The following is an 18,048-nucleotide window of genomic DNA, read 5'->3' on the forward strand; positions in this document are numbered from 1 at the left end:
AAATTAACACTTAGTAAAAACCAGTGCAATCTGAAAGTTAAACTGGCCCTAACCCATCAGTAGACATAATGTAAGGGTGACATTTTGCAGTTTAACTTAAATCAATTGGGAATAATGTTTAGACAGTCACTCAAACTCCCTTGTAGACACTGTTAAAAAAAGTTGATTTAAACACACAAATTTAACTTCTAATAGTGCAACTTCCATCATTTAGCAAGGCCTCAGCTCTACCTCATCAGTATATTACCACCTCTATACTTTAACTTCACTCCATTTGGATGAAATGTTTTTAAGGAATCCAATTAACCTTTGACAGTCAAAGCTCTTCTACCGGGAGACATTCAGAAACAAGTCAAGTATCACAATGTTTATTGATAGATACAAGTATATAAAATCAGGGCATGAACATGTCTTGATAAATTAAGTAGACTTAATTTCAATACTATAATAAGAGGGACCAATTCAATTTCTCACTATTTTATGTTTCACACCCACAAAAACCACTTCCAAGGGCATTTAACCACCTTTCCAAACTGATCAGTTTTTGTGCAAGTAAACCATGTTTCTTTTAAAAAGACTTGTGCACTTGCCCAGGCTCAAGGATATTAAAATCTAGCACATAAAGCCCATTACTAGAGGTAGAATTACAGGCAATATACTATTACGGCAACAACCATCGATTACAGTTAAGGATTCTCTGTAACAACCAAATGGATAATCAAATATTGCAACGACTCAAGTATTACACTGAGCAAAGTGCATTTCTACAGTATTCAGTGTTGCTATTCAGTTTTCTAACTTAACAGCCTATAATAACTGGCAGCAAAGAAAACCCTTGCAATAGACTGCTTCTGCTTGAGAACTTATGATGTAATTATTGCATGCTGCTAATACACTGTTATCTAAACATTAAAGATACTCTAAAATATTTCATGGTAGACTATGATTAAGACATACTACAAAAACCTTATGCAGAAAAATATCCTATTGACACGCTTCTGCTTTAAATATTGTGAAACATTACAGCGGAATGAATTTTCGCAGTGGTTAGGTCAAATGCAGTTACATCATAGCAACAGTGTTTGCACAAATTTAAGGCTTTGGCTGGTTCTTTAGTCAGCTTCTTCTTCAGATTCTTCTTCTTCAGCAGTTTCCAGCCAGGTTAGCCACTGGTTTACCTGCAATCATATCAATGCAATTTCAGAAGCATAACGAGCAGACTGTGCGCGCGCACCCTACAAATTTCTACATCTCATTCAGGTGGCTTTCCCCTAAAATACTAGCATAGAAAGCATTTCCTTTGGCTAGCATACAGGTCATGGACCTTTGTCCCTTTACTGTGTAGAGTACAGTGGGGGGCAGTGCTCCTTTATCCTGCCTCAGATTCCCTTCCCCAGCCCAAATAAATGCCACATAAGAGCATTTCTAAATTAAGCCAAGTACTTAATATTTTTACAATAGGCTTCCCTGATCTCATCAGCACAATGGACGTAGGCAGATATATACTGAAAAAAGATTTTTACAATTTCTGCTCCATTATACAGTTTTACCTGGAATAAAGCTTTGCCCTTCCCTGGAAACTCTTGAGTAATATCCTCTTTCCATGCCAAAAAGGCTTCCTCTTCAATAATTTCCATGTCGTAGAAATGAACAAAAAAGCGCAGTAACATGCCTATAAAAAACAGGCCAGGTAAACCAATGCAATATTAGGCATATTGCTTTCCTCAGAAGCAGTTTCCCCAGCTGTAGAAAGCTCTACACAAGGCTGACAATTGCACATTAAATGAAGTTTCATTTAGGTAAGTATACTGTTGCACCCAGGTGGTAAACTTTAAGCACATCCTAGTTATAAAAGTAGCAGAGGCTGCAATTATTATAGACTGCCCTTTGACAGACAGGTTTACTAAACACTTCATAACATGGATGGCACTGGATTCATACTTTGCCAATTTGCTACTGTATTTGAGGGAAATATGTAAATACATTATCCATACCTTTTGGAAAGTTGTTGTTGTAGCAGTGCACCTGAAGTGCATACAGAGCACTCACTTGTAGATCAACATGGTCATGAAGAAACTTCTGCATTACTGGCTTGAAGGAAAGAAGCAGTTGTTTTTCCTGTTCTAACTGCTCTTTAGAAGGAGCAGATGAAGAATCTGGTTCGTCATTAGGCGGGCTTACTTCACTTGAAATATACTGCAAGAAACTGGAAATAAAAGTTAGATACAATTTCAAAATGTTTTCATAGAAGACTAGTGAATTACTTTCACATCATTGAAGTAGCTGTACAAACAAGCACTTTTGTCAGTTAGTTAAATTCACTATCAATATTTTCCACTTTCAACTGCTTAAAACTCACATTAAACCCGAAGACCAACAAGGTCCTATCTGGGAAAGTACTCAATGAGTAGACAAACAAGTTATTTGTGGGCCTGTTCATCTTCAGATGCAAGGAATCCTAATCTATTTCCTTGGACTCTGCTGTTAGGGCACTGAAGGATTTGAGGACAAGGTCAGGATTTGCTCTTTAGAGCATTCTTTCCTTCTGGAGTGCTTTAAACAGTATTAAAAACAAGCTGTTATGAACCCCCTACTTGTGTAAGATCTTGTCTCTATATCCTTCTTCTGCAGGGTACACTTTATTCCTGCTATGTGGATATTTCATAAGACATTAGTGAGCACAAGTCCATGTTTGAACTACTAACAAGTATGACATTAATTCAGAGCAAACCTATCAGCTCACCTGGTCATCAAAATATTCACAAATCCCTTATCTACATGAAGTTTGGGTGAAATGTTGTCTTTAATCCATTTATAGATGGCTTGAGGGGATGGATCCAACTTTATTTGCTTCAACAGTTCCTTCTCCAGTTTCAGAAGTGGGAACAAGAAACTCAGTCCTTTCCCTTCCAAGATCTCCAGCATACGATCCTTATTCTGATCAATTTCTAAGACAAATTGAATGAAAATTCTGAATAACTAAGACAACTTTTGAAGTTAAACGATGGACCAAACCAGCTTAGCTGAAAAGGAGAGGTTACTTACAATTGCACAGTAACTGAGTTCATGATGTTTTGCCACAATGGGTGCTCCAGGCAAGGATGTACACATGCCCATACAGACTAGAAGATTTTTCTACTAATAGTGCCTATGGGTCTGCACCTGCACTGTATGCCTCCTTGTGCTCTGGTATGAGGAGCAAACTAGGACACTCCAGTTCCTTCAGAATCTCACAGCACAGTAAGACTCCAAAGCAAATGGGAAGGGAGGTAATGGCAAAAAACACATAGGGCTAAGACATCAGGAAGAATGCCAATTACTATAGGAGTAGGTTTAAACTAGTGTAAACGGTGGATTCTCTGTAACTTCATGTCTTTAAAAATCATGATTTGAGAACTTCAGTAACATAGCTAGATGTTACAGGTCTATTAAAAAGGAGTGGGTGGTCAATGTTCTGTGGCCTGTAATGTGCAAGGCAGATTAGAGGACGGGTTCTCAAACTGGGGGTTGCGGTGAGTGTGCGTGGGTGGAGAAGGAGGAGGAGGAAGAAAAAAAAATAAAAAAGAAGAGTCATGAGCTGTCAGCCTTCACCCTCAAACCAGACTGTCTCCAGCATTTATAGTAGCGTTGTGTTTTTTTGGGGTGTGTGTGTCTCGCACTCAGCGTCTTGCTGTGTGAAAGGGGTCACCAATTCAAAAGTTTGAGAACCACTGGATTACAGGATCATGATGGTCCCTTCTGGCCTTAAAGTCTATGGATCTAAGTTAAGTAACCTCTCCTTGGAGTTATTGTCCCTACGAGTTGTGACAAAGCTCCCACTCTACCTTGGTGGGTCTTGTGCTTATTGGCGGATTTGCTCGCCTTGGAGCTTCACGGCAGCCCTCAGCTTGGCTGTGTTTCCTGAATTCACAGTCCAGGTCGAGTCCTCCTGTGTCTGACCAGGAGTTGGGGAGGATTTGGGGGGGAACCCAGGCCTGCCCTTTACTCTGGGTTCCAGCCCAGGGCCCTGTGGAATGAAGCTGCCTAGAGTGCCTCCTGGAACAGCTGTGCGACAGCTACAACTCCCTGGGCTACTTCCCCATGGCCTCCTCCCAACGCCTTCTTTATCCTCACCATAGGACCTTCCTCCTGGTGTCTGATAATGCTTGTACACCTCAATCCTCCTACAGTCCGTGTTCTCACTCTCAGCTCCTAGCGCCTCTTGCTCCCAGCTCCTCACATGCACACCACAAACTGAAGTGAGCTCCTTTTTAAAACCCAGGTGCCCCGATTAGCCTGCCTTAATTGATTCTAGCAGCTTCTTGATTGGCTGCAGGTGTTCTAATCAGCCTGTCTTAATAGTCTCCAGAAGGTTCCTGATGGTTCTGGAACCTTCCCTGTTACCTTACCCAGGGAAAGGGACCTACTTAGCCTGGGGCTAATATATCTACCTTCTATTACTCTCCTATAGCCATCTGGCCCGGCCCTGTCACAGGGTGTACTACATAAAAGTCCCAAGCAATTCTTTAATGTGGAGGAGGGTGTTTAGGAGGGGGATCCCATAGAGAGTATAGACCAGCTTCAAAGGCTGTGTCTGCTCTGAAGGCATGGAATAAGGCATAATGCTATGAATATGTATTAAGGGAGTATCAGGTGACTGACTTGCAAGTGTCCTTGATGGGCACCTTCTTAAGGAGGGCAATGGAATTAGATGAGCTCTCATGGAGTAAGCAGTGACTTGAGGGGGTTCATCCCAGAAAGCAAAATGCACCGCCACAATCATTTCAGTCTGAGAGGAGACTGAGTGACCCCTCCAAAGGGCAGAGTCTAGGGAAAGCCCTTTGAAGGACTTACTTTGGTAAGGACAGAAACCCAGGGCCCATTTTATATCCAACGTATGAAGACTGGTCTCTGAACCTTATCTAAGTTCCACTTGTCTAGGGAAGACAAATGAATGTCCTGATGGATGTGGCAGTCCAGTGACACTTCATGGAACAAGTGTGGTAGGCCTGTAACGTAACTTTTGACCAGAAAACACAGCATATGGTGGGTCAGCCATGAAGGCTTCCAGCTCCCCATCCCTTCTGGCTTAGGCGACTGCCACAAGGAACGAAGTGTTGAAGAATGGATGAAGCAGTCAGCAGGTTGTCCTGTGTTTGAAGGGAGATCCTCTTACTGTGTTAAGCATTAAGCTGAAGTTCCAGGGTAAGTTGTGGTCCTACACTGGAAGGAACAGATTAAGGAAGCCCTTAAGGAATCTTGCTGCAGGATATGCAAAGATAAGGGGTTTTTCTGAGTGGCAGATGGAAAGCTATAATGGCAGATAAATGAACCTTGACAGAGCTCAGGAACAAGCCCATCAATTTCAGGATTAGTACAAAAGCTGAAGATAAGATTTCCTACTATTTAAAAGGACTTGCAAGAGCAGAAGTACTTCTAGATCTGGTACACTCAACATTATGTATCTTCTACCGATTCTCCCCTGGCATCTACACACACAGAACCAACTGAACTTCAGAAGAACATTCCTGCTCTAGGCCTGAGAAGCTGGATGATAAACTGGGGCAGGTTATGGAGCCCTACTACAGAGCCAGAAGATCAGTCATTACAAGAAGGTACAGAAGCAGACCAGATGGGTCAGGAACCACATTCATCTTGGCCACACTGTGGTTATGAAAGCGATCATGGCTTTCTCTTTGAGCAGGGCTTTATGGATCAGTGAAATTGGAGGGAAGGCATATAAGGGACCAATGTGCCAGAAGACCATCTTCCAGGGAGTCACAACTGTGTATCTTTCACACTCTGCTCTGAGAAAACTGGCATTTTAAGTTGGAAGGCATGGCAAAAAGATCTACCTGGGGAAGGCCCCTGATAAGGCTGATCTTTCAAAATAGCATGTCTGTCAGCTCCCACTTATGAACTTGATGGCACTACTAGCCAACAAAACCAAACAAACTCCAATTAAGAATGCAATGGCAGGCACACATCCTCATCTCAGGCATCCATATAGACAACTTGAAGAATAGCATTGATACGACATCAAATAAATCAGTGGGGTAGAAAAAACCTGATCAATACAAGAAATTCTGCTATATGACAAAGTTATTTATTAAAATACCTTATCCCCCTCCAAGAACGTTTCATGGCATTTTCGTGCACTTTACAGAAGTTGCAAGATAAAATGATTAATATCGTGTCACAAGTATTTTTGATTGCTTACCTGGCAACATCTTCTGCATGTTGACTTTGCTTTGTTGGAAGAGTTCAGTTAGCCATTCACGGTCTTGTAACTTAGCTAACTGCTGAAGACAAAGCAAGAACAGGGGGAAATGGGTGCCACTCTCCAGTGGTTGAGCCAGTTCTGAAATGCTCACCAGTTCTGAAATAATGGCACGGGCTGCAAACTGTGCTAAGTAGGATTTCACCAAAGGGATGTCTACCTCCAGTTTGGGACACTGGTCCAATACATTCAGGAATGCCTAGAAAAAGGGAAGAATATTAAAATTGTCAACAACATGATTAGTCTAGGGAACTACAAGATGAAAGAACCTTACACACAAGGTCTATTCTGTCTAAAGGACACTAACTATACATCCAGTGAAAACTGTGTCTATTATTTGGAGTAGTACCTATAATTTACTATAGCAGTTTTCAAATTTTCTGTATTGTGACCCCTTTCACACAGCAAACCTCTGGAGTGTGACCCCCTTATACGGGAGGGGAGGGGGGACGGAAGAAAGACTTAAATTAATGGGGGCTGGGAAATGTCTGCCCCGCAGAGCTGATAGCTCACAATCCCCATACAAACACCTCGCGACATGAGGAATTATGACTCCCAGTTTGAGAACCCCTGTACTATAGGATATTACAGAAAAAAAGAAGTAGAATTCTATCAAATAAGAAACTGGAAAACCATCTAGTCAGTTTCACCATTTTCATTTGTAGATCTTGGAAACAGTCATTGAAACTGTCACATTTGAAATAGGAACATAGTTGTAAAGCCACAACAGTTGGGAGAGGGACTTGCAAGGTCAGCATTCAAATCACTTACAGTTTTTAAGCAGACTACCTTTTTGAAGCTAAGCATCAAAAACAGAACCTTTAACTCAAAAAGAACTCCAAAGCTACAACACAGAGTACCTGCATGAAGTTGTCACTAGTGGCTATTCCTTCCTGTTTGAGTAAGCTGATCAAAGCACTTGCTTTCTCTTTATCTTCATCTGATCGGTCTAGGGATTGAATGATAATTTTGCTCAACATCTCAGGTAGGAAGGGCTTTGGAGCCCTCATTTCTCTCACACCATTGATAGCATCATTTGCATTTCCATTGTTCAGATAGTCAGTCACAACAGCTTCCTGAAATAGAAATGAATATCTGAACTCCACTGATTTCTTGCAGCAGCCATGTCTCCTGTTTGGAGCAGAGTACAACATTAACTTACAGTGAGTTTAAGCAATTCTTCCTTAGAAGGTGGTGGCTTTTTACTGATCTTTGCAGGCTTCTCTTGAATAAGTGGTGGATTTGTTTTGAGACCAAGCTGAGGAGGCTTGAAAATAAGTGATAAAGTTAGGCCAGTTTCAGAAATTACTTATTTGGTTACATTTATTCAAATAATCTTTTGCTGGAAGTACAGCCAGAAGAAAAGCCTGTATTCATTTCATTGTTTTTATATACGATTGTGATTTATCCTGATGCATGTGCAAGAGCTACTTTATAGTTGTCAGCACTTAAATTGCATACATATTTATACAGAGCTAAACAATAGTTACTTATCAAATTAGGATATTTACCTGTCCCAAAGGTGGTGTCTGAGTGCGTGGTGGTTGTGCACTGGGAGGAATCATAGTTATTTGGGGCTGAAGCTTTGGCACTTGGTTCTTATTCATTAGAAAAGATTGAGCAGGTCTCAGGCTTATCTGTAAGACGACAAATCCTAGCCCATCAAACTGCTAAAGTTCCTTGGCAAGTCATTAAATAAACAGAATATCACACAAGCCCTGCTAATGTAGTGTAGTGACTCAGGACAAATTTATTTTTGTAGGCCTGATCTTGATCTCATGCCAGTTTTACACTAGTGTATTGAATGGGATTTCAGAATTTACACTAGTAAAACTAATCAGGAGTAGGCCAAGTGTGTACTTCAACACCCAACAACAGAATGAACGAAGGATAAAAGTCCCAATTTGAAACAAGATGTGTTAATATAAGGTGCCTGTGTATTTAAGTCTTGATTTACAATATCAAAGACACAATATTGCTAGTTTCAGCCTTGCTTTGGTATTTTGATAACTGCAATATAGACCCAAAGTGATCTGGTTTGGAAACAGAGGCATGGCTATTAGGTAAGCCAAGATTTAAAGGAAAAATATGCAAGTTGACATCTCAGTGACTGTGTCAAATGCAGAGTAAACTTTGTATTATTGTACATGCATATCAGTTTTCAGATTAACATTTCAGTCATTTTATCATGGCCAACCACTCCCCAAAGCAGACCTTTAAAGAGAGTCTGTATTGTGACCAGATGAAGAGCTCCTTTATATGAAAGGCCAGAGGTATTGGCCTTGCTTTATGAAAGAAAAATCCTGAGAAATTGCCCTCATATCTCATAATCTTGCTCACAGGACGCTGGACACCCAAGGGTAATGAGTGTTAAAGTGAAAGTGGAGAAGGGACAAAGAAGAAAAGAGGAGGAGATAAGAAGCAGAGGTCCAGCATTAGTCCTCGTAATAACGCGTCTTGCTATAATCATTGGGCAATATATTAAGAATGCTGCAAGTAATGTAGGTATATACCTCATCTGCATTAAGCTGTCCTTTCTTAGAAAACCGAGGTGGCATATCCTTCGACTGTCCTTGTTGCTGGGATAACAGTCCCTGATTCTGGTTATGGTAGAGCTGGCTTTGCCCCTATTTCAGAGAGAGAGAGAGAGAGAGAGAGAGAGAGAGAGAGAGAGAGAGAGGAAGAGAGAGGGAGAGAGAGAGATAGAGAGAAAAGAAGTGCAGATGACGGGGGTGCACAAAATATGGTAGTAGTACCAAAGGAACTAGAAGTTCAATAGAAAATATTTGCCAGGGAAGGAAGAAAGAGGGGAAAAAAAAAGTAGTGTATTCTATCCCTAAAACCAGGGCCATGGATTTAAAAGAAAAAAAATCGACACATTACACACTTCTGACTCGAAGTCATTAAAATGTGCACCTTCCCTGGCAATAAAGAAAGAAGTCTCCCTTGCATCAGTCTCTTTTCTCTCTTTTTTTTTGGGGGTGGGGCTGGGGGGGATGGAGAGGGGAGCCGGGGGAGAAACGACGCAGTGTGCAAGAAGTGCTTATTCTCCTACCAGCTGTAAGAACCTTATACACCACAGATGACCATCATCCATCTGGAAGCCTGCACATCTGTCTCAATCTAAAGAGATTCCAGATATACCTAACCACCAAAAGTCTTCCTTACCTGATTTTTCAAAAAAGATTTGCCTAGATCTCCAAACTGGGATTGAGCAGGAGGCATGAGGTGTCCCCCATGGCCATTGAAAAGTTGATTTGAACGATGACGTCCCATGGTTGGTGAAAATCTATCCTGAATAACTCCTGGACCAGTACCAATTCCACTACCTGTACATAGGAAGGTGAATGAGAACATAGACAGTCATGTACACACCTGACGTTCAAGAGAATGCTGCCGCTGCCACAGCAGCTTCAGGATTTCCGTTTACCTGGCATTTGTCCAAACATATCAGCAAGCCCTCCAAGTGGGTCCCTGTCAAGTTTCATCCTGGGTGGCATAAACGGTCCCTCCAGAAAAAAGTCGCTTCTCATCCCTTGAGCCATAGGAGCAGGAATAAAGACTCCCAGATCCTTCAAAGACAGATTTAGAAGCTTAGTCAATTCATATAGATAGTTCTGCAAGTCCAGAATAGGTATTTGCAGTCTATTCAGATTCTAGGATTAAGAGTTTAGTCAGAGTCCAGGAATCTGCATGCAAACATGCCACAGATAACCAATAAATACATCATTACATTTGGTGCAAATGTACACGGAATACTTACTTTTACTGCATCTTGACGGATTTGATTGATAGTCTTTGGTCCATTGTCAAGAAAAGCTTTGCGAGGAACCCAGTTGTGTTCTCGCAACTCCACAGTATCCTAAAGGAAAAAAGCAAACACTTAATGGGAGGGGGGGAGAAAAGAGGAGAAGAGACAAAGAAGGCAAGAAACCTCACAGGACAAACTGTTAAGTGACTGGCACTCTTACCTGCAGCAGGAAACGAATCCTTGCTGGCAATTCCTTACTTAACATCAAGGAGCGCATACGGGCAAAGTACTGATCCATTAAGGACTAAGAGGAGAAAGAGGCCAAGTTTAGCTTAGTTGTTTAAAGTTTCAGTTTCCCCCTCAATAGTCTCTCTTTTCAGGGTCAGTATTACAAGTTACATTTTAAATGTGGCAGTGTTCAAATGATCTAAAAATGGTAAAGAGAAACAGGCTGTTGTCCTCCCCTTCTGTTTCCATTCCTTTAAGGGAATGGTTTGGACTGGACTGTAGCTGAATCACTAGACTATCTTCTGCCCAAGTCATTCTGAGGCAAAAGTCAACACTACTTAGCTTTATAAACATTCTGACAGTGACCAGCTACTAAAAATACCTATGAAGGTAAGACAAGTCAACCTTAAGAGACATGGGGTAGGAAAGTTATAGGCCATAAACATATAGAAGAAACATCATGTAACTAGTTGCTTGTGTTTAGTATACAGATCTACATCATTCCCCACCCCTCCGATAGAAAATATTCAAATACATAATTCCCCGACTTTCTAGAGTGAAAATTGTGAACAAGCAACTTATTTCTGCCTTTTTCCCCCTCTCCAGAAAGAAGCCATCTCAAATAAAAAATACAATCAAAATATGAATCCTTCACAGATTTAAACACAAAGGTTCCAACTTTCTGTTTAGAGAGGAAAAAAAAAAAAAAGAGGACAAGTCTGCACTAAGTATACAGAGTTCACACCAATTATGAAGTGATGAAAAGGCAACACAATTAATGTAGATGAACTCCCTGAATATAAAGAACTTAGTCCAAATCTAGTTCTTTCCAGCCAGTTTTTAAAGGTTTTGGTATAGTAGAACTCAGTCTGAAACACTAATTCAAAGTGGATTGCAACATATTACACCTGGGTCCAAAAATTTAAAAAAAAAAAAAATCACTGTTAGTACTCCAGTTTGAAAGAAAGACATACCTTGGCTTTTGCATGGTCTAGTCTAGGTCCCACTGTCCTCATTATCTGACAGAGGCACTCCAAATCCTCCCCCATATCCTTGAGTTGGACTCTCTTCTTCTTTTCCAAAAGCTAAAACATTAAAGAGGGATTATTTCCATTAAGAGGGGGATCTTTCTGCAGACAGTTATGAGGTTAATTCAAAATACAGAATGCTCTCCCCTCTCTCTATGTAGAACCTGATTCTGCAAAATATCTGGACCAAATTAAAATCTATGAGAATTCTCCAAGATGAGAACTCTATCTGTTCGATAAAGCTATATACTGCACTGAAAGTTGCCCCCCTTGAAAAAAAAAAAACAAAAAATCCCCAAAGTATTTTGCACGGTCATTAACTATTCAAATTTTCCTACATACACACTTCTTATTTTTTCACACTTGAATGTTAGCTGTAAAGAACTATTTTACCAAGTTGTTACACACCAAGTTTAGGAAGTCCTGACACTTACTGTTTTGATGCACTTATGAAGGATAGATTCATGAATAAGATCAAGCTTGCCAAGTTCTCCAATGAATTTGATGTTCCCCAGCATCTTGATCTTGGCAATAGCTCTCTGTTCCTCCTCCTCCGGGAGGAGGGGACCATCACGCTTATCATAGACTGGACGAAAAGAGAAGTGTGTCAACAATACTTTACAAATATACATAAAATATAAAATCTAGATTTAATATAGACTAGCTTTAATCTTACTATCAACATTTCTGGTGCGGTTTTCAAATTCATCTTGAAGTTTAGAAATTAGGAGGCGTCTGAATGTCTACAAACAAGATATAATTAGGTTTCAGACCAATGCAATTAACCACACAAGCAAAAAGTTTAGATTTTCAATGAGAGAGAGGAATAAGACACTCACTGTGCTTTGCTTCTGTCCTGGATGACACTCTGCTGATGGGCCATCAAAGTTGGGTGCATCTTCTGCCAGCCGCAGACATAGTTGAGCATACAGGGAGCTATACTTCGGCTCTTCGAGGGCTTTGTCTACAATCTAAAGAAAATAGTATGTTTCTAGTACCGTAATTGATTAGATTTTAATTCAAACTTTAAGATACTCTTTCAGGATTAAGTAGTGAATATCGTCAACAGGACACTAACAGGGGACTTTTTAAAACTGTCTATTTGGGGGCAAAGTACCCAGTCATACAGTTACAAGAGTCACTCTTATATTTGGCTATTGTTCCAGATGGACTCCTGGTATTTCCTAACCTCTTATAGCCTTTGAGAACTTGAGTATCTTGTGTAACCTTCAACACACTGGTATTCCAATGTTAAAAAATACCCTCCTCCCTCCCATCCAACCACCTCAGAATCTATTACAGCCTTACAACATTGCTATGGGATTTAGACAGTAGTTGTGCCTGAGCTCACACATCTTTTATTTCATGTGAATGAGTGTATTTGGTTCTGCCTCTGCACCAGGGGGAGTCACAGCATGGTGTGTGTCTGTGGACTAGATTATCTCTCAAAGTCCCTGCCAGCCCCACTTTAGTTCACCTGACTATACTGAAGTAATTTACACAGAGCACAAAGATGGGTAGCACAGTACAAATTATTTTGCACAGTATAACTACTACTAGTAGCAATGTTTAAAAAAAAAAAAAAAAAAAAGGCTACACTATCACTTGGCACTCAAAGTGTAACAGAGTCCCAAGACCACCTATAGAAATATCAGAAGCATTTGTGGCTAATAAAAGCCTGCTTCAGATTAAAAGAAATCTTCACATCCTGTACTACTGTAGAAAACTTTACCAGGAAACGTTGTTTTAATATATGCATAAACATTAAATTGCTCATTAGTTAGACTGCTGCTTCTCTTCCAGTTAAAAGAAAAGGAGTACTTGTGGCACCTTAGAGACTAACCAATTTATTTGAGCATGAGCTTTCGTGAGCTACAGCCCCCAATATGTAATAAAATTAAGTTTTGGGCAATATTCCGTCATCTATTTATCCCTATTTTATATATCAGGAACAATTCTGAGACTTTAACCAAGATCAATCATCCTTTAAGCAAAAACTTAAGTTTTAGTACAATCACTTATTCTTATTGAATACTAAATTAATAAGCACTTAAAAATACACCTGACTTACCAGCAGTATGATCCCTTTTAGAATGAGCTTAGACTCTACACCCACATTGAGGAGCTCAAGGCATAGCTTGTCAAACTTTTCAGGAGTAAGTTTATTTAGTATGCTAGAGGAAAAAAAAAAGTTAAGAGGAATCAGTTATGTTTGTAAAATGTTCACATAGTCCATACAGTTTAATCTACGTGAGCTGGGGTTAAGATTCGAGTTCTCCTGGTTTTCTTCCAGTTTTCACTTCTGACAAGAGCAATTTACTTTGTAAAAAGAAAAGGAGTACTTGTGGCACCTTAGAGACTAACCAATTTATTTGAGCATAAACTTTCGTGAGCTGCAGTTCGCTTCATTGGATGCATACTGTGGAAAATGCAGAATTTACTTTGTGTGTTTGTCAACTAGAGTAGGTTTTAGGGCACATGAAAAATACACTCAGTAGCAAAGAGAATACAGCAGTCTTAATCCCCCCCCTTAAAGTTTTTTTTACATGATACAGGGCAGACAATTCATATTTTCTACTGCTCCTGCTCCACCAATCCCTTACAGAAGACAGCTACTCAGGAATTTCTAACCAGCTTCAGGAATACTCTCTCATAAGTTTATGCACATGTATTTGCCCCTCCTTCTAACCCTTCCATTAGGGGCTATGGATTTCAATTTTAACCATATAAGACATTTGTGGACCCCTCCCCCCAAAAACAACAAAAAACCCCACAACTTTTAAGCGTGGACCCCTTTGGAAATCTTGGATGTAGTCTGCAGACCCCTTGGGGTCTGAAGACCACAAGTTGAAAACTACTGGTATAAAAGTACTTATACTACAGGTTGGTAAGACAATATGGGGGAAAAAGGTAATTTTTAGTACTCCATTTTGCCAACTGATATTAACCTTAAAAATAACAGACCAACTTACCCTCTTACTTTCCTGAAGATTGCATCATGTCGTTCTTTGTCATTTGCGGAGTCGTCATCTCGTCTAGTGCTTCGTGAAGGAATCCATTTCTGAGCGTTTTGCCCTGGGGTTTTCCCCAGGAACTCGCTATATTTATTGAAAAATATAAATAAGTAAACTGAGAAAAAACGATTTTGCTCAAATATTGTCACAAGCAGCAGAAGCATTGAATGTCACCTTAGATTTAGGATATGAACCTGCAACTGGTTGTGCAATAGGTGCGCCCTTAGCCTATGGGGACAGTATGGAGACCCACATACTTCTTTTGCAGGATTGGGTATTCTCTAGGATCCCCAACAACTCCTCTCCATACCCCCTTTACTTCACTTCAGTTAAATGAAATCTGATCATATTAGCACTAATAAGTTAGTAATTGCCTACAGTTGGCCAGTCTAACTAAAAACGTAAATGTCTTTTTCTCTTGTATACAAAACTGGAATAAGATTTGTCAGTGTTATCTGTTAGCAAGCTAACAAAAACTGACAAAAAGTATAATCACATGGTGTCTTAGAGAAGTCTACAGGTTTGAGATCAATAATTGCTGCATGCATGCAGACTCCTTATTTATGGCTGTATATGTTTTTACCACCATGGCAATATGACATACCTGTTGCTGGCAGTCTTGGGATAGTGCTGAGGTGCACCCCTACTACCTCCTCCGCCTGAAGAAGCACTGTTTCAGAGAAGAAAATATCTTTATTCAAGGCTTTTCAAAAGTACTCTCTCTAGCTCAGGACTAGCTACACGATTTTTGTATATTTTATTTGAAAGTTTAGCTATACATCCTTCACAAACAGAAGTTAAAAGTGATACAATTAATCTGTCACTTAGCATATGAAACGAACTTAAAATTCTCAGAGAGACAGTTCAACGTATATATTGCCAGACATTTTGCTTTTGAGTTATTTTACAATAGTCTGTCATTGAGGGGAAAAAACCTACCTGAAACGAGAAGCACCCCCTTCTGCAATCGCACTCTCCACTTTGGCGGCTTGACAACGAAGAATCTTCAAAAGAATAATAAATTGACAGGGTGGGGGGAAAAAAACCTAGAACGATAAATCAAGAGATCATATTACAATTATTCGCTTGTGCTCATATCAGAGTTCTTTTCTTCAGCAGGATGACATCTATTAAACTCAAATAATGTGGTTTGTGTTAACCAAGGGCTTTTATTAAAAAGCACTCCCCCAGAGCTTAAATACAGCTTGAAAGTCAGTTTATTCCTTCACTTATGTGCAACACTTGATGACATCAGCAACATAAAGCAATGTAGGCACATTCTCAGAAAACTCGATTATGCGACCATAATCATTTCTTTTGTGGCCAAAAATACGGTCTCAATTCTTGTCCGAGAGGCACCTTTTTCTTACAGGTTACTTAATTTAAGATTTATTTGTACTATTGTTAAGTTTGGCAGGAACAGCCATGCAGTAATATCAAATTTAACAGGAATGCATCCTAAAAACCGTAGTGTGAACAGATGTGCCAGATCATAAAGGGTTTAATCCAGACCTATTTAAGATCACATGAATATCTAATCCATGTGATAGTCATTTAACTACAGAACTGCTTTAAACCCCGTTTGCCTCACCCCACAAATGGTTAAGATCCAAAGATGGAGATAGTTTGAGCATGCCTGGAAATGTGGGTGGCCTTTAAAAGAAAAATCAGAGCAGTAATCATCATGGAGGTAGTCTGCTCTGAAAAGAAAAGATCGAGCACCTGAACAATTCCATGTTTCAAAATTTTCCTTCCACAACCTTTTCTACTGGCTCAGCCATTTTAAAAAATTAAGTGACGAGATAAAGCATGATGGAGCCTAGTATAGTTCTCGTCACTGGAGAATGAGCGCATGAAAGGTGTTTCCCCCTGAGGAAGTCCCCCTCCCTCCTATGCAGGTTTGGCAGGTAAGCGCTACCTCCTACTCTTTAGGGATCCTTTCCGCGTGAGCAATACACCTTCTAATCCTGCCCTGGCTGCTCAGGGCTGGGGGCAAGGGAAGGGAACAAGAGGGGGCTGCAGCCGAACAAAAGGGCTGCGGGAAACGCAGGCGGCAGCAGCGACGCCCCCGCAGGACACAGGCACTTCCCCCCCTCCCTGCCGCACGGAGCCCCGAGCGCCCCCCTGGCCCCCGCCTCCGGGCGCCGCCCGTTCCTAGGCGCAGCAGGCCCGGCCGGCTCTTTGTTCTCGGCGAGGGAAGCAGGAAGGCCCCAGCCCGCCCTCTGCAGGGCGACGGCCCCCCCCAGAACTACGCGCAGCCCGCGAGGGCCTCGCCGCCCAGACAAAGCGCTTCCCCCTTCGCCGGCGCAGGGAGGCACCCGAAAGGGCGGGGAGAAGCGCAAAACGGGGCGGGAAGTGAAGCTCCTGCGGAGCGAGGGGATCCTATGGGAGCGACCACGGTCCCCAAGGCGCATCCCCCTCTCGGGCAAGTCGGGGGGTCAAGGACTCGCCCCTCCCCGGGGCAGATCAGGACCCCCCATCCTGCACCCCGGTGTAGGCGGGAGCAGGCACCTTCTCCCAGGTTACGCGGACGCCACACTGCCTTCTCCGGAGAAATCAGTCCTCCGCCGCCCCTTTACCCCGCCGCCGCGAGCGGGCTGAGGCGCCCTTCCAAGGGCAGAGCCGGTAACCGGCTCCCCGCGCCGCTCCCCCCCCACCCAGCCGCACCGCAGCCGGTACCTCCCCACGGCTTCTCATCCTAGCCGGACGGGCTGCGAGTCTCTGCCCTTCGCTCACCGGTCAGGGAGAAGCCGGTCCCGGCGGCCGGAGCCGCCATTTTGTAGTGGAGAAAGAGGGGGAAGCGAAAAGAAGATGGCGGCCATTTTAGCGGCGGCCATTTTAGACAACAGTACCCCCCCACCCACCACCACCACCACCACCCCCCAACGCTGTCCGCCGGCACCGGCTTCCTCACCTTCCCTGGGGCCTCGTCAGCTTCACCGGATCTCGGCAGCTACCAAGGGCGGGGGGGGGGGAGGAGACGAGAGAAGGGAGGGGGAAAAAGGGAGCCGGGGAGCGGGGTGGGGGGGGGAGAGCGTGCGACGCAGGACGAGCCTCCGAGTCACCCAAGCAGGAGCAGCCAAAAGCTTCCGTCAACCACCTCCATAGAGATCCAACTCGCGGCCGCTTCTAACGCGCACTGAGACAGCCCCACTAACTTTATTACCCTGCGCGCAACCTACCTCCGCCTCAGCACACCAACGGCCAATCGCCGCCGGAGACTCCGCCCACGCCCGCCAATCACGACAGAGGAAGGGGGCGGGGATAGAGCAAAGATGGGGGAGGAGCGAGCAAGGAAAGCTTGGTTGAGGAGCAGCACCTCCGCAGTGCAGCACCGGTATGCGCGAAGGCATTTACGCCAACGGGAATGCGTAGCTGACTGGGTGTAAAGGGGGCGGTTGCGCAAGCGGCGCACCCATTCAATGGGGGCTGCCTGCCTGTCTCTCTTCTTTGCTGTTTGTTCTTATGTTTCTCCCATCAGGCAGGCTCCTGCTTCAGGAGGGCGAAGGAGCTGTCCCCGTGCATTACATCGGGCTGCCTGGCTCACAGCGAGCAAGGGGAGGGGACGTTTTACCTACTACTGTATACTACTACTCAGTCTCTCTGACCAGGTTGAAAACACACGTACACACCCCACATATCGTTACTACACACTACACGGTTATACATTGTGATCTGAGCCTGAAAACAGCTGCATGAAGGACCTTGCCATGGTGGCTGCAGGGGTCTAGTCCCCTGCATCCAATTCTAGGGTTGCATTCGCTCCTT

At 42.6% G+C, this 18,048-nt stretch overlaps 1 protein-coding gene across 3 annotated transcripts; it reads right to left on the reverse strand.

Moving 5' to 3' along the window:
- Window positions 1-352: 352 nt before the first annotated feature.
- On the reverse strand, window positions 353-17,648 carry EIF4G2 (eukaryotic translation initiation factor 4 gamma 2). 3 transcript variants are annotated; one of them, XM_084631150.1, is made up of 22 exons: window positions 17,463-17,648; window positions 15,220-15,326; window positions 14,885-14,950; window positions 14,239-14,364; window positions 13,338-13,440; window positions 12,106-12,237; window positions 11,943-12,009; window positions 11,701-11,852; window positions 11,213-11,323; window positions 10,231-10,314; window positions 10,023-10,121; window positions 9,690-9,831; window positions 9,428-9,588; window positions 8,773-8,886; window positions 7,771-7,896; window positions 7,422-7,526; window positions 7,120-7,335; window positions 6,200-6,458; window positions 2,744-2,948; window positions 1,995-2,206; window positions 1,551-1,672; window positions 353-1,178 (listed from the first exon to the last, which is right to left on the reverse strand). In XM_084631150.1, exons 1-22 carry the CDS (start codon window positions 17,631-17,633, stop codon window positions 1,113-1,115), a joined length of 2,946 nt encoding a protein of 981 aa, XP_084487276.1. In that variant the 5' UTR covers window positions 17,634-17,648; the 3' UTR covers window positions 353-1,112. The 3 variants fall into 3 exon arrangements, with proteins under 3 accessions (XP_084487276.1, XP_084487278.1, XP_084487277.1); XM_084631152.1 differs by lacking the exon at window positions 17,463-17,648 and adding an exon at window positions 16,960-16,992; XM_084631151.1 differs by lacking the exon at window positions 8,773-8,886.
- Between the last annotated feature and the right edge of the window lie 400 nt (window positions 17,649-18,048).

This window comes from Lepidochelys olivacea, assembly GCF_965140295.1.
Source record: "Lepidochelys olivacea isolate rLepOli2 genome assembly, chromosome: 6".
Classification (NCBI taxonomy): Eukaryota; Metazoa; Chordata; order Testudines; family Cheloniidae; genus Lepidochelys; species Lepidochelys olivacea.